Genomic DNA, 18,784 nt, shown 5'->3' with positions numbered 1-18,784 from the left:
AAAAAAAAAAAAAAAAAGAAAAAAAATTTAAAAGTAAAAACAGTTATTTTACAGTGAAGAAACCTGGCAGATACCACCTCAACCAAGTAATCAAGGTTATCATCGCAAGCAATAAGATGTATTAACATCATGTACCCCCTGAAATGATGCACGGAGGAGGACGTAACATCACTTCTATGATATTCTTGCCAAAAATATATAACCTCAAATCTAATCATGAGAAAACACCAGGCGGACACAAACTGAGAGACAGTTTGTCAGGACCCTTCAAAATTGTCAAGGTCATGAACGATAAGGAAAAGACAGGTGCTGCCACAGACTGAAGGAAGCTAAGGAGTCAAGATTTCTAAAGGAAATATGAGAATGTGCATTAGATCCTGGACAAGAAAAAGAACATTGGGAGGAAACTGAAGGAACATGAATAAGGTCCATAGATTTCTGTGTCAATGTTAATGCCCTTGTGTCAATAATTAGACTATGGCTTGCATAAAATGCTAACACTAAGGGAGGCTGGGAGAAGGGTCCTAGAACCCTGTACTATTCTGCAACTTTTTTAAAGTTTAAAATGATTCCAGAATAGTTTTTAAAAATTTAATTTTGTTTTATGGTGTTATAAAATACTGAAGGTGGTTCCAAAGGCAAATATACAAAAAGGCATGTTTGGAAAAAGTAGCTTCTTTTCCTGTCTCTTCCATCTTATCCTGTCCCCTTACTCCCCCTACAGCTAAACCATTTAATAATAAAGTTTTTTGTTTTATCTTTCAGCTGGGAGGCCAGGGAGGAAGACACACACACACACACACACACACACACACACACACACACACACACAGCTTTTTTAGATAATAGCTAGCATAGCATACATACTTTTTTCCACCTTATCTTATTTTTTTTCCACACACCATATACTCCAGAGATGACCCCCTAGCAATATATCGAGATAATCATTCTTCTATCAAAGTTTTATCCACTACGGTTTAGTCAGTCAGTCTTCTATTGGTGAACAACTAAGTTGTTGAGCCTTTGGCGATTATAATTAGTTGCCACATCTCCTTTCAGTATCTTTAGTGGCTGTAAATCTATGAGAAGATTTGATGGATAGTTGGTAAACAAAGGAAGTGATCAAGGTAACTAATATGGTTTATGGAACCTATAAAGCACTAATAATAGGTGGCTACAAGTAGTGACACTGATTTTCTTTCTCTGGCTCATCTGACATCGTAGGCAAATTACAAGAAGGAGTTTAAAAAATGTTCTGAGCAAAGGTCCAATACAGGATCAGTGCAGACACTGCTAATTACCTTCTTGTTATCCACATGCCCCTTCTTCCTTGCTCCCAGAACCCTGATGCTTGTAGAGGACAGCAGTGTGTTCACCTGAAACCATATGCAGCCTCCCAGGGATGATGAAGTAATACAGCCTGGACAACGAGGTGCAGCAGAAGTCTATCGGGGACATCTGGAAAAGTCCCGCCCTCCTGACGGAAGCACCACACCTTCCTTCCTGATCTTTCCTGTCTGGTCTGAAGTATCCATCTTGGAACAAAGAGGTTGTAACTCACACTCCCTGAGGATGGTGGAGCAGGAAAACAGAAGGAATCTGGGACTTGGATGACACTGTGAAGCCACCTTACCCCGGACTGCCATCTCCAGACTTCTCATTAACTAAGAAAAACAAACCTGTTCTGGGGAGTGGGGGGGAGTCACTGTCACAAGCAGCTAAATGACACCAGGAGGTAACATGTGCTCTCCCGAAATGCCTTACCTGAAAGATAACAAGGGTGACTCCTGTCACATTTAAGAGACTCATCATTTTACAGCTAAATCTCACGGACAGGCCTTACTTATTTCCCTGATCAGAACTCACCCACAAAACACTGTGGTAAAGAGAGAAACGCTTGCAACAAGGGCAGCAACTGAAACAAAGTCCAAACAAGATCCCCAGCAAAGCTGAGTAAATGCAGAACTTCTAGAGCAGGCCACAGGGGCGGGAGGCAGTGGTGCGACCCACCCTCACAGGAAAATCAGAGCTCTCACGCTCTCCCAAGGCACGACGCGCAAGCTCAGAGTCTGTTCTTCACTGATTAATACATTTGAGTCGAACACAGCCAGGCCTACAAGAAACAACTAGTGATGTTCAGAAAATGAAAAACAACCAGTGAGGCACAGATCCCAGGGACTGCAATGGCAAGAAGGGGGAGCCGCTTAGTTGAACGAACAGTGACAGATTTCAAATTGATACCAGCCCCTGACTCACTGTTGTCAGTTTCAGGTCCAGAACTTGGCAAACCCTGTCCTACATTTTTACAACCACACAAAAATTAAATAGCTGGTACAAAGATCCAAGCACAATGCTGACTCCTCTCTTGACCATAACAACTTTTTCAAATCATTTGCTACATTTTAAAAGTACATTTTCTTTAATACTTTAAAATGCTACTTGGTCCTTAATGAAAATCCACATTTCAGAGAAGTTAAACACAATTGCCTACAGTCCCACCTGAACCTAACCACGTCTAGCACAGTGGTATAGCTTCCTAGCCCACCTTCTCTGCCCGAGTATTTTATTTCGGGTCCAGCAATTTTACATTTCTTCTGGCACTCTACAAGTGCATATCCGCAGGCCAACTACTTGTGCAGAAGAGGACTCAGGAGCTCTCCCTGCAGTAGGAATCAGAATGCATTAGATGATGCCCTCCCCTAACTATCTCCTTTGCAAGCCTGCTTTGGAATTGGAAGTTTCCGGATCCAGATTTATTCCTTGGGGAAAGGTATTATCCCCTCTTAAAATGTAAACATTTTGGGGGGAATAGCACAGATACCTGCTCACTCCATTTCTACTATGTGACTCAATTTATCACCCAAACCAAAGTCCTGGGCACTGTAGTCTCCCCAGGGCCTGGCCTGCTGTTTAGGGCTCAATAAATGTGCCAATAAGTCAGTCAAGAGCTGGCTGACTACTGGAAGCAGAGAGGAGTTAGTAGCATAATAAAAGGTGCTTTGTGGCAGCCAAAAAAGAAGTGGGGAGTGAAAAGGAGAGGCCACTGGAAGGAGAGACAGGAGTGTACTCAAAAACCTGACTCACTTTATTTGGGGTTGATGCTGTAGTCAGTGCCCATTCCATCTGCCTCAGGGGTGCCACCTATGCTCATTCTCACCTTTTTTTTGTTCCCTTGGTCTGTAACATTCTTCTGATCTCATATTTGAGATCCTGCCTTGCAGTCAGGTCTCTGCTCGGATGTCACCCTCTTAAAGAAGCGTTCCTAGATCATTCTCTAAGTCAGGACACCAACCTCCACCATTCTTTTATTTTTTTATTTTTTTAACTGTAGAGAGCCTGAGAGAGAGTGAGAGCAGGGGAGAGGGGCAGTCAGGGAGAGAAGAGAATCCACGCTCAGCATGGAGCCTGATGTGGGGCTTGATCCCTCGACCCTGGGATCGTGACCTGAGCCAACATCAAGAGGCGGATGCTCAACTGACTGAGCCACCCAGGTACCCTGCAACCCCTGCCATCCTCTTAGTCTGTTTTACTTCTTTGTAACAAGTATGCGATCCATTACTACCTCATTTATTTTTCCTTGTCACCCCATGAAAATGGAAGTTCCATGAGAGCACTAACCATTGGTCTTGCTCACTGCTGTGCCTCTAGTCCTTTGAACAATACCTGGCAGGTCCCAGTGCTCAGCAAATACTGAACGAATGGACTACACAATGGAACATTCACAAATTCTGAACTTTCTTCCAGCAAAGAAAAGTAAAGCCAGTGGAATCTAGCTCTCTGAGGTCAGGGCTGGATTCCCTCTCCCTTCCCAGATCCTGTGGACAGACAGCTGCTGCATTCCCCTGTGGCAGTGCTCTCTGCCAGTGGCCCTGTTCCCATGCTTTCGGAATCCTCCTTTTAGGGACCTTATCAACAGGACAGACAAGGAAACTTATGGACCCACCACAGTTACCCAGTCCAACCCACAGGAACTCTGGCCTTAAAGAGCAGGAAGCTCCCAGAGGAGAAGGAGTGTCACAGAGCAATGAGAAAGCAAGGTGCTCATGGTCTCGGTGAGGGGATGTGTGGTACCCTGGTACCCTGCTACTCCCATAGGCCTGTCTCTGACCTCTGAGCTGGGAGCACTGCTGGCTTCCTGCAGGGGAGACAAGAAACCTGCTTTTCACTGATCTTCATCATCCTCAAGCTACTGTCAACACCCTTTGCCATTTCTTAATTTGGGTGCTCCAGGAAACCTGATGCACCAGGACTGGGTCAGAGCTGTGCCTCCCAAACAAAGGTGACATAGAGTGAATCTACGCTTCTGATTTTCTTATACACACGGACGCTAACATAGACATATTCAAGGTGAGAGAGAACAGGTAGCATTTACCTGAGACCTCCAGGTAAGGTCTGCTTATTAAAGGACCTCAAGTTGATTCACCTCGGAGACTGCTGCAGTCCTTTGGTGGTCACTTTATTCTCTCATTATCCCTGAGCAGTGCCTGGTTCCTATCCTAGATCCTAATGAACTTCACTTGTCTGGAAGGTTTGGGAGGGAAGTGCTCCCAGAGTAGATACTATAGGAAGAGTCCTAGTTCCCTCTCCTCGTACTTCTACGAGGAATGTCTGCTCCCAGGCAGGAACATGACAGTCTGTCTCTCTACTCTCCTTGTCCTCTCCCTATCCTGAATGGAGGAGACCTGACTGATCAGTGAAACGTAAGATCCGGTCCGAGCTCCTGTGGACTCACCCCTTCCCCTCGTCTTTTCTGTCACTGGCGGTCCTGAGTGGGCAGACTCTGCTCTGCAGATGACTGCCAGTGGTTCTCTGTGGTGAGGGTGTACGAGCGCAGGAGTCTGAGGGAGCCCCATTCTGGCTACAGGTCAAGCTGTATCATCTAATCCACCTTCACAGTCTATTAAGCTCATCTTTTGATCCTCCACTGTATTACCGTGTCTATTTCTTCATTGGTTCAGATTTAGGCATGGAAGACAGATAGAACTTACTGGACTCCTCAGGTTCTAACAAGACCAAAGGAAATAGCATGTGACACTTGATGTCATTTGTTTTATGAAGACCTAGATTAAAAAAAAAAAAAAATCTCTAGCAACTCCTAAGCCTAATTCTATCCCCATAGCACAGAAAACCCCAGCAACATGGTCAAAAGAGAAGGCTGAACGAATGAATGTTTGAGAATAATGAAGCCTGCACCAGAAATGGTAACACTGCTCTCTGACTTTCAGCTGACTTCTCAGAGAAAGAAACTATGTTCTCTAGCTGTGGAAGCTGGTTGTCTGCAGACCCTTCTCAGGGCCTCAGGCCTACTTAGCTGAGCCCAGCCTCCCCTACTCAGGTTGGCTTCACTTCCAGCGCTCTGAGAGGGTCTGCCTTGGATCAGTCAAGAAACAGCGTCCCAACATTGGCACTGCTTCTCCATGCTGGCTTGCCTGGGGATAACCACAGACTGCACCAAATCTTTCCAGGCTGTTTGAGTCCAGAGTGAACACTCACACTTTCTATCATCTGAACTTGGACCTCTGGAGCTATGCTGAAATCCCACTAGGGTAGGGCGTGAGACCCTATTCATAATGAGATTCTCCCATCTGTGGCCCTGACATTGATACCAGGCAGAATACATCTCAGTCTAAACACAGATAGGTGTTCTATGCCAAGGCCATCTCCCAAGAGAAATACAATCATCATCTATCAGATCAGGAATTGTAGTTCTTCAATAACCGTAAAGAATTACAGATGACTGAAAGCTTTCACGCATTTAACCAAAAATATTAGATTATATACACATGTGTGAATGATTGTGTGTAAGTTAACATGACGTAACTAGCAAGGATAGTACTGGGGAGCAGTCCGGTTAAGTTTTCTACTGTTAGGGTTAGGAACACAGCTCACTGATGTTCACAGCTGCGTTCACCTGTAGTTCTGGGATGGTCTCAGGGTCCCAGTGTCCAGACTCTCTCCCTGACATCGTACTTACGGCCTGTGCCATGAGGGCACATGGCAGGGAGAGGGTGGAAGGTGAGCATGCACCGTTCTGTGGGCAGCCTCCAGGCCCCGTGCTCCTTCCCAGGCCAAGCAAGCACACCACCTCCATCTCTGCAGGTGACTCAGAACTAGACCTTCCTTTCTCTGTCCCATCTTCCTCACAGCCCCCCAACCCCACTCCCCACTAACACGGATCCCACCTCCCTGCCCTAACATTACTCTTCCCAATCTTTTAATTTCTACCCCAGTCTGGCTGACATTTCAAAAATAAAGGACTGGTCCCTCTAGGTTACAAAACTTTTACATGAAAATAACAATGACAACAATAGAGCAGAGAGCAGTAGATGTAGAAGGCACAGTGGCCAGTCTGGAGCCCACGGGTTGAGGACTTCTAACTAACTGGGACCTGCAGCTCCCACTGTCACTGAGGCCCTCACTCGTTTACCTTCTGCCACATTCCTGGCTCTTGTCCCCTCCCTGCATAGCCTGCAGTGCTGGTGGTCTTTGTTCCTTCACTGAGGCGGAGTGTTAGAGGAAGTTCAGAGACTGACTCCACTGGAAGTCTCACACAGACCAATTTCCATGTGACTTCGCTGCTATTCCTTTGTTCATCTCTTGCCAGTTCCCCAGCAGTGGACATTAAAAACAGGTTTTCCAAAGCTTCTCCCTTTTTCCCAGACCCTAATTCTGGACAGCCCCACGTACCCCCTCTGGCTGCTACACATACAAATCAATCACCTCAAATGACTTCACCTTCTCTACCAGGCTTGACCATTCTCGTTTCTGCCCTTTCCTATCTCTTGGCACTGGCACCTATTTGCATCTGGTAATGTCTAGGATTTCACCTAGATCAAGCATGGTGATCCCCAAATCTCTGCCTTGACCATGACTTGCCTCCAAATGCCAGCCTTATGTTTCCAATTTCTCTCCTGGAAATTCCTCCAGGCATATCCAGCTACCATGGCCTCAAATTGGCCAGGTACCAAGCCTCATAGTCAGATGAGCACTGCAAAGGAGCACAGAACTGGACTTAGGAGATCACCTGTATCGGGGTCAGCAAACTTCTATAATAGTGAATATTTGAGATGCTGTGGGCTATGGTCTCCATTCCGATACTCTGTCACTGTAACATGACAGCACCAGAGATCATATGTATACGGATGGGTGTGGCTGTATTCCAGTAAAACTACTTAAAACTGGTTAGCCAATGGGCAACAGTTCTGCACCACCTAATCTATATCACTACCTAATTAAGGTCTTGCTAGTTACCTAATCAAATACTAACCTTTGTTTATTTTTATGTTAGTGCTGAGTATAGCATTCCTTTAAAAATTGGTTATTCATTATATCTAGCAACTCACCTTTGACCCAAATATCCCTTCACCAGTAGAAAGGCCTGATGGGGAACTAGTCATGTCCACTGATTTTCTTTGAAGTTGGATGTTGAAACAGTGCCACACAATTTGGTTTACAAATGAGTTTCCCCCCCTGGGTTTCAGCCAATTGTCACCAATTTAATAATTTAAAGTGCCATCTAGTAGACTGCTTTCTTCAAACAAAATTTTATTTGGAAACTCATTAAATGAAAAAGGCAAAGCCAAGTGACTATGAAGTGGTGGGTAAAATGCCCCCAGCTGAGCTCCTTTCCCAGCGTGTGTTCCCTTGCAGCATCCCCTAAGGCACCTCTTCTGTTTTGTGGCACAGCAGCCTCCAACCTTCTTTTATCAATCACCTGTATCATGAAAAAGGTTCTGAGCCACCCACCACCCTCCCCACTCACCATATTGGCATTAGCAAATATCCCAGCATTCAATATATACTTAGGGCAGAGTTGATCATTAATGAAAATGGAGGTAAATCTAGAAATGGTATTCTTGACAAGTTAGAATCTTTTTAGCAGACATACTGTCCTATCTGGCCAGAATGCTACTGTTTTTACTTTGAAGCAGGGTGGATAAAGAACTCTGATCCAGGGAACTGTTAGCTCTTTTTCTTGTTCATGGTTTTTTAAAAAAACTGTATTAACTCCAATCTTTACAAGAATCTTTTAAAGCCACCAATTATCTAGTCTGGTTAAAACTAACAAACATGTCTGCAAATTCACTCAACTGGGCACACAGAATCTCTAATATGCAGATTAGGTAGACAGCAAGTGAACTAGGGAGGGCGCCTGTCACCCTGGCCACACAACGGAACCTGGGGTTAGGTGTCTCCTTTACTATCTAGGACAGAAGACCATCTCACAAACCAACCAATGAAAATGCCTGAATCAATCTACATGTCAAAAATTAGAGGATTAGTCAAGCTTAATATTTTTCTTTATGTCTGATAATAAATAGCTCTATTCTTTATCTGGAGGTTACCACTGTGAAAAACCATTTGGTTTAAAGCAAAAAGAACCACTCTCTGATTAGTGGGAAAGGGTGACATTTACTTTTCGTTCAGTTTCACCCCCTGGCCGAGGCTCTAAAAGCCTGCGGTCCAGCTGATGCCCTAGCATGGAGCATGGCAGACACTCTCTAGCAAGCCAGGCCCTATCGTGATGTTCTTAGATGCAGGGGCAGCTAAGGCAAACAGCAATCATCCTAATGGTTACCTGCAAGTCATTTTGTGGGTTCCAGTCTGAATCAAATATGATGCAGGTATCAGCAGCCGTGAGATTGATCCCCAGGCCTCCCGCTCTGGTGCACAGAAGAAAGACAAATCGGTCTGAGTCTGGCTTACAGAACCGGTCGATGGCTGCCTGGCGCAGGTTTCCCCGTACTCGCCCATCAATTCGCTCATAGGTGTATCTGAGGGGACCCAAACGAACGAAAGCCCAGGTGTTAATCATGACTTCAATGGAGAGCAGCAAACAACACAGGAAGCTGTTGACCCATGGCCTTAATCCCTCGCTTCTACATTGGGACTAAACTAGAGCAGTCCACAAGGAATCCCACCCCCCACCCCCAGCCCACATATTCAGCAGGGCAGACACCTAAAACCGCATTGTGAAACGTACCCCCCACCAAAACAAGCCAACAAAAACCAAACCAAACCAAAAGTGTCAGCCACAAACTAAGGGACTAGAAGAATTGTGAACATAAAATATCAGTCCCCACAGCCTGAGCAACTTATTCTCTGGTATTTCCCAGTTTTTACTTGCACTGAATCTAATCCTAGAACCAGGAAAAGCAAACAAAAGCCTCAAACACCTACTTTAAGTAGTGCTCTTAAGGAATCAAAGTTCAAATCAGTGTGTAGCTGCTACAGGGTAAAGTGAAAATGGGAAGCAGACTGTACTGACAGACAGTCCTTGTGCGTCTGGGCTGGTCATTTCCAGCCTGTCAGTTCTCTCAGGCAGCACACTGCCACGCAGATAAACCACAGGGAAGGTTTCTGAGCTGTGTTGGGGGTTGGGGCACAAAAACTGAGGACTTTTTAGAGGAAAATAAAACGAGGAAGCAAAGCTAACAATCATTAAGAAGGCACATACCTGTGTGGAAACAAGGGCGAAAAGCACGGTGGAGGAGAGGGTAAAAGGAAAGAGAATAAAAATAAAACTGCTATGGGAGTGCATTACTACCTGTCCATCCAATAAGCATACACAGAAGGGATCTTTATGATGGAATCATGTGATTAATACAGAGTTAAAATACGGTAGCAAGGTGGACAGCTGCTGAGCACCTAATTCTTTTCTTATTTACCCTGAGCAGGAAATGGTTTATAAAGTATAACTAAAAGGAACCTCGTAAGGAAAGGACCAAGTCACCCTGGACTCAACAACAGCCAAGAACACGAATCCTGACAGACACCTTATCAGTAGCCCAGAACTTGGGAAATCGGATCCCTAAAACCTCAGATAAATAAGTGGTAAGGGAATAAGGATAGATAGACACTTTAGGGTCTCTGTGTGGTTCTAGAAAGTGGAGTTTGGCTACATAATCCTGACTTCCTTGAAGAAAAGGAAAATCCATGTACAGAAACCACCCAAGGAAATAATATGTAGAGAAACCCGACCAACTCAGACTCATAAGGACACATATAAAGCAAAGAACCAAGTGAAAAGGGGGTCTTCCTTTCACAAAGCTATAGTGCACCAACACCTGGAATTATAGGTGTGGATTTTTTCCTTTTTCTTCCTTTTTAATGTAATAAACGTAAGAATAATATGTGGGACTACAGAAGCAAATAAAACAGGAGGTGATGACTTCTATAAGGGCAGACTAGGAAGAGCTGTGTCTAGATAAAAGTGAAGGCTGTATGCCTAAATTCTATAAAACCACAAGGCAGCTAGATATAATGGTCATTCTCATTAATAGCAGCCACAGCAGTAGTATTAGTAGCAAGCTCTTAAGCATCAAGCTACGTGCCAGCCAGCCAGGCACTGTGATACACACTTGATCTGCACCATCACTTTATAACATCTCACGATAATCCTAAGGGATGTTTTTCTTATCATCCCTATTTTAGACTCTAGGAAACTTCCAAAACAAAAACAATAAAACCCCATACAAGCAAACTAATTTGCTCAGTCACTGAGCAGGTAAGTGGCTTGAACTGAGATCCATTTGACTCAAAGACCACATTCTTTAAAAAAAATTTTTTTTAATGTTTATTATTTATTTTTTGAGAGAGAGAGAGAGAGAGAGAGAGAGAGAGAAAGAAAGAGTGTGAGCAGAGGAGGGGCAGACAGTGAAGGAGACACAGAATCCGAAACAGGCTCCAGGCTCCGAGCTGTTAGCACAAAGCCCAACATGGGGCTCGAACTCATGAAACATGAGATCATGACCAGAGCCAAAGTTGGATGCTTAACCAACTGAGCCACCCAGGCGCCCCTCAAAGTCCATATTCTTAACCAGTTTGCTGTATGGCCTTCATATTGTACCCTACATTTCAATGCAGGAGAATGGAAAGACTGCCCTAAAAACTTAAAAGAGACAAAAATAAATAAAAGAATTTAAAGAAAAATTTTAAAGGGGCACCTGGGTATCTCAATCGGTTAAGCATCTGACTCTTGGTTTCGGCTCAGGCATGGTCTCTTGGTTTCGTGGATTCGAGCCCCACATTGGGCTCTGTGCTGATGGTGCAGAGCCTGCTTGGAATTCTCTCTCCCTTTCTCTCTCTGCCCCTCCCCCACTCACATGGTCGCTCTCTCAAAAATAAACTTAAATTTTTTTTTTTTAAACTTAAAAGAGAAAATTAAAGATAAATAAGAGACACCAGTAAATTTAGGAAGGTGATAACTCTAGTGGAAGGTGGAAGAAGACACTATAGGTACCAACATGGTTTTGATAAACCAGTACACTGAGAACCTGCACTGAGTACTCAGAAATTTGGGCATGTGGGTGATATGATGGAAGTACAGGATTTGGAGCCAGAGGACAAGGTTGAGATTCAATTAAATGAGAGATGCCACCACCCCCACCATCATACATGTGAACAATTAATGCTGCAGGCACAGAGGATTCATGTTCTTTGACAAGACACCTCTAGCCATCAGAGAGAAGTTAGAAGCCCATAGATCGAGGGAGGCAGGGAATTAGCACAGCGTTAAAGAGGAGGAAAAATCAATCGTGATGCTACAGTGATGCTACAGCTCAACCGTCAGCCAGGGAAAAAAAATTCCCATAAAACTATACTGTTTTGCCAGCTATGATACAAGAACAGTTTTAGAAATTGTGCAGGATGACTGGAACATTAATTCTCATTTCCATTACTTGTTCAGTTTCGAGGAAGTGCTTTCAAAGAACACAAAACTAAAAATCCATCCCATTATTTGAGCTCTTTTAAACTGTTCCTCACTCCCCTCACTCCTGAGCCAGATCCCTTGGCTATGCCCTCACCCCTGTATGAGAATATGGCATGAAATTAAGCGGGCCAAAACCAAACTGACAGCTGGAGAGGCAACAAGGCTCAAGAACAAAGAACATCTTGAAGGCTAGTAAGTCTGAATGAAGAAATCAGACATCAAAAAAATTTTCACACAAAACATCAGTGCAGCAATTAACCCTCTGAGTCAACTATATTTTGAACAAAATCCCTAGGAGTTTATGTGGCTCATCAAACTGTAATTCTCAGTCACTGTCAAATTTCGACAAGAAGCAGGTGGCAGTCTAGAAAACCTGTGTGCTTTGTTTTGGGAAGGAGGGGAGGGGTAGTGACATGTTTTTTGGCACAACAGGAAATGCTGACCTCAGAAGGCCTGAAGGAAAATGAAAAACTTTCTCATCTCTCAGTAATAACCAGCTGGAAAACAAAAAGAATTAAAAAAAACAGAATCCCATTCACAATAGCCATACACATACAGAATACTTAGGATTAGGCTCAGAGAAAGAAATATGTAGGACTTGGCAACATGACTCTAGGCGCCATGTTGGTTTGTTCACCATGTCCCTAACACCTCCAGAGGTTCTAGCACAAGGCAGGCATGTCATAAATATTTAGTGAACCAACAGTGTATATGGAATACCTGAATACGTGCAGTGAACAGCAGATTCTTCAGTTTTGCAAAGATGTCAATCCTGTCCTACTAAATGTATAAAAGCCAATCAAAATCCCAACCAATGGATATATGTATACATAAACACAAATATGCACATGTGTGTACCCACATACATATATACTTTTTCTGTAGTCAGAGGTAGATTAAAAAAGAATAATTCTGAAGTTTATCTGCAATAATACATGAGCAAAGGAATAGAAATACTGATCAAAAGAATACACAGGTTAGACACACACCCAGCATAAATAGTATTTCAGTATATTTTATGGACAGTGTTTTATATGAATGGAGGAATTATTGAATTAAAAATGAGACACATTTGGGAATAAATTAGACATTCATTATATGCCATTTACCAAAATTACAGAAAGACTAAAGACTGAAATGAAGAAAAAGAAAAAAACAAAGAAATCTAGAGGAAGATTCTCAGATGAGAAATAATTCAATACTGAATGTCCAAAGGGATCATGCATTGGTGGCACCAGGTAACCCTGAAAATGGGGATGCAAAGAGTCTAAAACAGAAGAACTGGCTGAGTGTTTGTGAAAGTATCAGCCTACAGATCACCCACCCCAGCCTTGAAGAGGGTAAAATAGAAGACCTTTAGCCCTCTCTCCCCCAGGAGACACCAAGCACCATTAGAGGTACTATACTGAAAAAAGGGAAGAGTGAGAGACTGAGAACTCCCTATTTCTCGCCACCCGTTCCTCACAACTGGCTCCCATTACAATCAAGCTCCCATCCTCTAGGCAGAAGACAGGAAGAGAAACACCCCCAAAAGACAGACACTGGAGGTTCCCCAATGAGATGATCCAGTTAGATGGATAGTGTTCATATATGGAGAGTAAAACCCACAGTCAACAGCCTGGCCCATATACCCAGAGCTTCTAACCAGCCCACCATTTGCCAGCTAAGACCAGACATGAAAGGAAAGCCTCTGATCTGAAACACAGAGGCTCTGCTTCTGGTATGGAGGCAGGAGTTCCTAACACACCAGCCCTCCAGCAAATAACAACCACAAAATGAACAAAATACAAAAAAACAAAACAAAAATTTTTAAAGTGGAAGATAAAATATAAATTTTCCAGAACTGAAGGAACACAGGTTTCAAATGAGAAAGACCTGTTCGGTATCCAGGTCAACAGATCCCATACAAAGGACAGTTCGCTGTGCAATTCCACAGATCTGGGACAAAGAGGATAAATCAATGCTTCCGAATAGAAAAACATGTCACATACACAGACCAGGAAGCACAAGGGCTCTGAACTTCTAAGCAGCAACCGTGGAAGCTAGAAGACAGTGGACTAAAACCTTAAAATTCTGAGGGGAAAGGATTTCTAACCTCCAATCCTAAACCCAAACTGTTACTCAAGGAGAGCAGACTGCGAACATTCCAGACAGTCTCCACATGCATTTATCATTCACCCTTCCTCAGAAGCTCCCCAAAGCCATACATGGGATTCACCAAGGAGGTTTTATTCCAGAGGGAAGGAAAGGAACTTGTCAGTGTGATGAAGGAAGGGAGAGCCCAGGTGGCAACGTGTACCAGGTGGGAAGAGCACTTGGCCAGAGAAGGCAGGACGAGCAGCCCCACCAGAGGCGGCTCTGAGCCCAGGAAGCTGACAGGCTTGAACGTAACAAGAGGAGATTTAGACAACCAGGGTCAATTCTGGAGCTGAAATTATAATAAGGAAATCGAAAAACAGGCAATAAAATGAAAGGAGAATTTTTAGCTTCATGAAAAATAAAAATTGTGAGAGAAAAAAATGTAAACAGCATACTATAGGTCAGAGCTATCGCTCGGCATTTGTGTAAGTCGTGTGGTGGTTATGAGGGGCAATGAGAAAAGATAAATGCTCATCTTCCATAGTGGGAACAGGTAACACCTAAAACTAAACATCATCAAGATATTACAACTACTAACATTACTTAGGTATGGCTATAAATCCCAAAAGAAACAGCATAAAGAACTTAAAGTCATTGTTTCTGGGGCTGGAAAAACGGGCTGGGAGGGAAGGGTGCTATCAGGAAAGGCACTTTTTAAAAAGTCTAACAGAACAATTTGGTTCCCTAAATTATGTGCATGTATAACTTTGCTGGAAATAAAAGCTAAATTAAAAAGAGAAAAGTGGGGCGCCTGGGTGGCTCAGTTGGTTAAGCATCCAACTTCGGCTCAGGTCATGATCTTTCAGTTTGCGAGTTCGAGCCCCACGTCGGGCTCTGTGCAGGCAGCCGGAGCCTGGAGCCTGCTTCAGATTCTGTGTGTTCCTCTCTCTCTGCCCCTCCCATGCTCGTGCTCTGTCTCTCTCTTTCAATAATAAATAAACATTAAAAAAAAATTTTTTTTTAATAAAAAAAAAAAAAAAAAGAGAGAAAAGTAACCATGATATTAAGGCCAGAAGAACCCTGCTGGATGCTGCTGGGGTGAAGAAACCACAAAAAAAAGTGTAAAGAAAATACTTGAGAATATTTATATAATTGCATGGTTTTCAAACCCATGAATTTAAGTATTTAACCTTACCTTTAAGCATAAATAAGCATTTAAGTTTATATAAAGCTGCTTTAAGACTGCAAGTTTTGACTATTTCAAAATTTAAAACTTCTAAAAATAAAATAAACAAAAACTCACACCTATAAACAAAAAGTCAAAAACAACACTGGGGAAGTATTTGTGCTCTATTCTTTTTTTTTTTTTTTTTAATGTTTACTTATTTTTTGAGAGAGAGAGCACGTGTATGAGAGCACGTGAGCATGAGTAGGGGAGGGGCAGACAGAGGGGGAGACACAGAATCGGAAGCAGGCTCCAGGCTCTGAGCTGTCAGCACAGAGCCCCACGCAGGGCTCAAGCTCACAAGCTGTGAGATGATGACCTGAGCCGAAGTTGGAGGCTTAACCGACTGAGCCACCTTGGTGTCCCTGTGCTATATTCTTAAGTAAACAAATAGTTCTTATAAATAAAAAGGCAAAGAGCAACAGAAAATGGAGAAAGAACATAAATGAGCAATTCAAGCACACAAAAATACAAATAGCTAATATATATATGGGAAAATATTTACTCTCATTATTAATCAGAAATACAAATTAAAAAAAGATAATTTTGGCTTATTGAATTAGTTAAGATTAAGCAGCAAAAACAGTATTAATCAGAGAATGAGGGGGGAAAAAGCATTCTCATACACTGCTGAAAGGCATAAAAATAAAAATATCTTTCTAGAGGGTGTTTTGGAAATATGTACCAAATGCTTTTTAAAATCAGAATTTAGCCTAAGGTATTAACTGGAAACATTCACAATGACTGTAAAGGGATAGCTACAGAGTTCCTGAAAATGCTGAAAAACTGGGAACAACCTATGAGAAAGAATTATTATCAAAATTATGTTGTGGGAAAATGAGTTTAAAGAAAAATCCATGATATATTAAATAAAAAGGAGAATATATAAAATTGACAACAAAACTAAATGTTTGCATGTGCAAAGTAGAAGATAACTCCCTGAGTATGAGTGGGAGCTTTGAGCCAGTAGTGGTGTTATGTATGTCCATATATTCAAAAGAAATTGTAATACCTAAATAACTTGAAAATAAAATGAGCAATAAATGCTAAGGAAAAATAGCATAAAAGGGTGCTAAGTAGAGACATCTGTACTTAGCAAAAGTCTATTAGTTACACTGTTACTCATTTTGGAGGGGTTCTCTAAAAAAAAACTGCTCACTAGTAGTTGCATATATTTTGAAAAGTAAGATAATATATATATTTATAAAAAGCAAGTGTTCTGGAAATGGGTTCCTAATCTATAGTGAATTTACAAAATATGAAACTACTTTCACTAGTTTCGATTTACTCATTATAAATTCCTCAAAGAAAAAAATAATGTAAGTCTCAAGAATTCTCTACCTAAAGACCTCCACTACAGGGCTCTTAGAAATTCTTTTCATTGTCTAATTTGATTTGAGAATTATTCATGTAACATTAAATGTCAGCGTATCCCATAGTTGAATCTGTCATTTGTTTTAATACTCTTTCTATAAATGTTATAATAGCAAACAGAATTTTTAAGGATATTTAAGACAACTGAGATTTGCTATAATTACTATATGAAAACAAAGATTTCCTTTAAACTCAGCAATGCGAAAACTAATAGTTTCTATGACCTTAAGTCTTTTCTCATTGCATAAATTCTTAAAAATCAACTTATCATCTTCGGATCATTGCTGTGTCCCAGTGACTGGAAACATAATGTTCACTGGATAAAGGAACAAAGTAGAACCCACATGAATCCAAACAACCCATATAACATAACCCCACATACTGTTCACCTGCGTGAGTAATGGAACTTGGACTCAAGGAATTAACAGGAGTATGAACAAGACAACAGACTGAAATGCTATAGCTAGTGTATCATAAAACCTTAGAAGGTTTGCTGAGAAAGGACAGAAAGTGTCCCCAAGTTCTTTTTTTGTGGGCTGTCAGCTTATACTCTTAGCAACTTGATACAGGGATGTTTTCCAGGATATATTTCTCTCATCATTATTAAGCAAAAAATAAAAAAGGAAATACATTGTTTTCTTAACCTTCTCTAATGCTTTTGAATTCCGTGTCTTACAACTAGAGAGAATATAAATAAACATGTAGAATTTCTTTTTTAAGAAAAGCAAGGGCTCCACATCATCAGCTGCAGCGTTCACTTTAGGCAGTTAAAACTGGGCATACTTGGTCACGGGATTTAACTCTGAATTTCAGTCAGTCTTTAGGAGATTCCTTTTCTCCGTGTTTGAATGCTTTGTTGTTGTTACAGCATAATTTCTGCATGAATCAAAAAGGTATCAAAACAGGGAACCGCCTGCAGCTTCTGATGAACAGCTCTGACATAGGTTCTCACCTTCTCTGGATGAGATAATCTTCGAGGATATCGAGGCAGCGCACCATCTGGGAGAAGATGAGGACTTTGTGACCACCTGCAATCAGCTTAGGGAGCAGTTTATCAATCAGCACCAACTTCCCTGCTGCTTGAATCATGGCCTGCAGCTGAAAGTCAGGGGCATCGGGGCTGTGGGTTTTTCGGAAATCTTCCAGAATTTTCTCCTCTGCCCCTGAAAAGGAATGGGACAAAACTATTCCTTGAACAAACTATGAGGATAAAAGCTTCTCTCTGCTTTACGGGTCCTAGAAAAATGAAGTGAATTCCTAGGTCCTGGACCAGCAGGCCAGTTGGTGAGGCAGTGCTGTGGTGCATACCTGGTCTGTGCCCGCAGCAGAGGGGCTGCAGTGGCAGCAGGGCCATTTTGCAGAGAACACAGGTGCTTTGCTTTCCTGGGAGATCTCACCAAGTAGAGAAAGAACTTGAGATACCAAGCTGACCCATGCAGGCAAAGAATCTCCACAGAGAGCTGACAAAAAGACATACCTCTCGACATCACAAAAACTAGCTACAGGCAAATCCAAGCCACCTTTTATTTAAAATTTTATCAGAAAGTTTTATGTAAAAAAAAACTTCCAACATGTTCTCTACTTAACATAGTTAACTGTTAATTCATCTACGGAGAGTTTTAGTCTCATTGCATGGCGATCATTTATTCAGCTAAGTGATAGTTTCCTGTCCCAAAGTGCACAGTGTGGGCCAGACTGCAGGTAAATAAAGGGCAGCAGGCTGCTGAGTGCTATCCATCTTCTGAGGGCAGAGAGTTGGTAGAGGCAGGTTCAGAACTTAGCTCCGTGCACTCACTGCTAGATGGCTTACCCAGATCTACCAACCTCTTTGAGCCTCAGTTTCATGCTTCATAAAAAGGTGAGCAAACATACATCCTAGCATCTAATGGAACTCAATACCTAAGACTGTTGGTTATTATCAGCTTTTGGCACACCACACCAGGCCTCAGTTGCTCCCTGTTTCCCTGACTCACCATTGATCAGGTACGGATGGTTACAGCACTTTCTCAGCTCCATCATGGTGTTGATGAGATTGGGCATATTGTGTTGATTTGCCCCCTTGGTCAGGAAGGAAAAGTTCTTCTCCAGGATGGCACGGTAGTACTTTTTCTGGATATTGGTGAGCTCTACTTCAATGATCGTCTCCTGTTTAGGAGCAAGGTTCTTTTCCACATCATCTTTCAGCCGCCGAAGCATCATTGGTTTTAGGATAGACTGCAGTTTCTTCACCTGTCCAGGGAAATGAGACCTGTTCACCTGCCCCACTCTGATTTTAATGACTGATTACCGGGCTATTCCAACCTTCACTACACTCTCCTGCGCATCTATTCATAGCACTGCGGTGGTAGACTATATGAAAGATCACACTGATACCCTGAACATGGGGAGTTTAT

The 18,784-nt window shown here is 42.4% G+C and overlaps 1 protein-coding gene across 7 annotated transcripts in view; it reads right to left on the bottom strand.

Annotated features, from left to right (window-relative positions):
- Positions 1 to 18,784, bottom strand: part of CHD6 (chromodomain helicase DNA binding protein 6) — a 205,829-nt gene that overhangs the window by 62,028 nt on the left and 125,017 nt on the right. For 6 of the 7 annotated variants that reach the window (XM_040447040.1, XM_040447045.1, XM_040447043.1 and 3 more), the window contains 3 exons: positions 18,365 to 18,620; positions 17,344 to 17,554; positions 8,579 to 8,774 (listed from right to left, as the gene is read on the bottom strand). In XM_040447040.1, the coding sequence (XP_040302974.1) occupies positions 8,579 to 8,774; positions 17,344 to 17,554; positions 18,365 to 18,620 (663 nt within the window). The remainder of the gene's footprint in view (positions 1 to 8,578; positions 8,775 to 17,343; positions 17,555 to 18,364; positions 18,621 to 18,784) is intronic. The other variant, XM_040447044.1, reaches the window with a different exon arrangement.

The sequence above is a fragment of the Herpailurus yagouaroundi genome, unplaced genomic scaffold (genome assembly GCF_014898765.1).
Source record: "Herpailurus yagouaroundi ecotype Mexico unplaced genomic scaffold, PumYag 196, whole genome shotgun sequence".
NCBI lineage: Eukaryota > Metazoa > Chordata > Mammalia > Carnivora > Felidae > Herpailurus > Herpailurus yagouaroundi.
The sequence above is the reverse complement of the archived record's forward strand: the minus strand, read 5'-3'. Positions and strand labels throughout refer to the sequence as shown.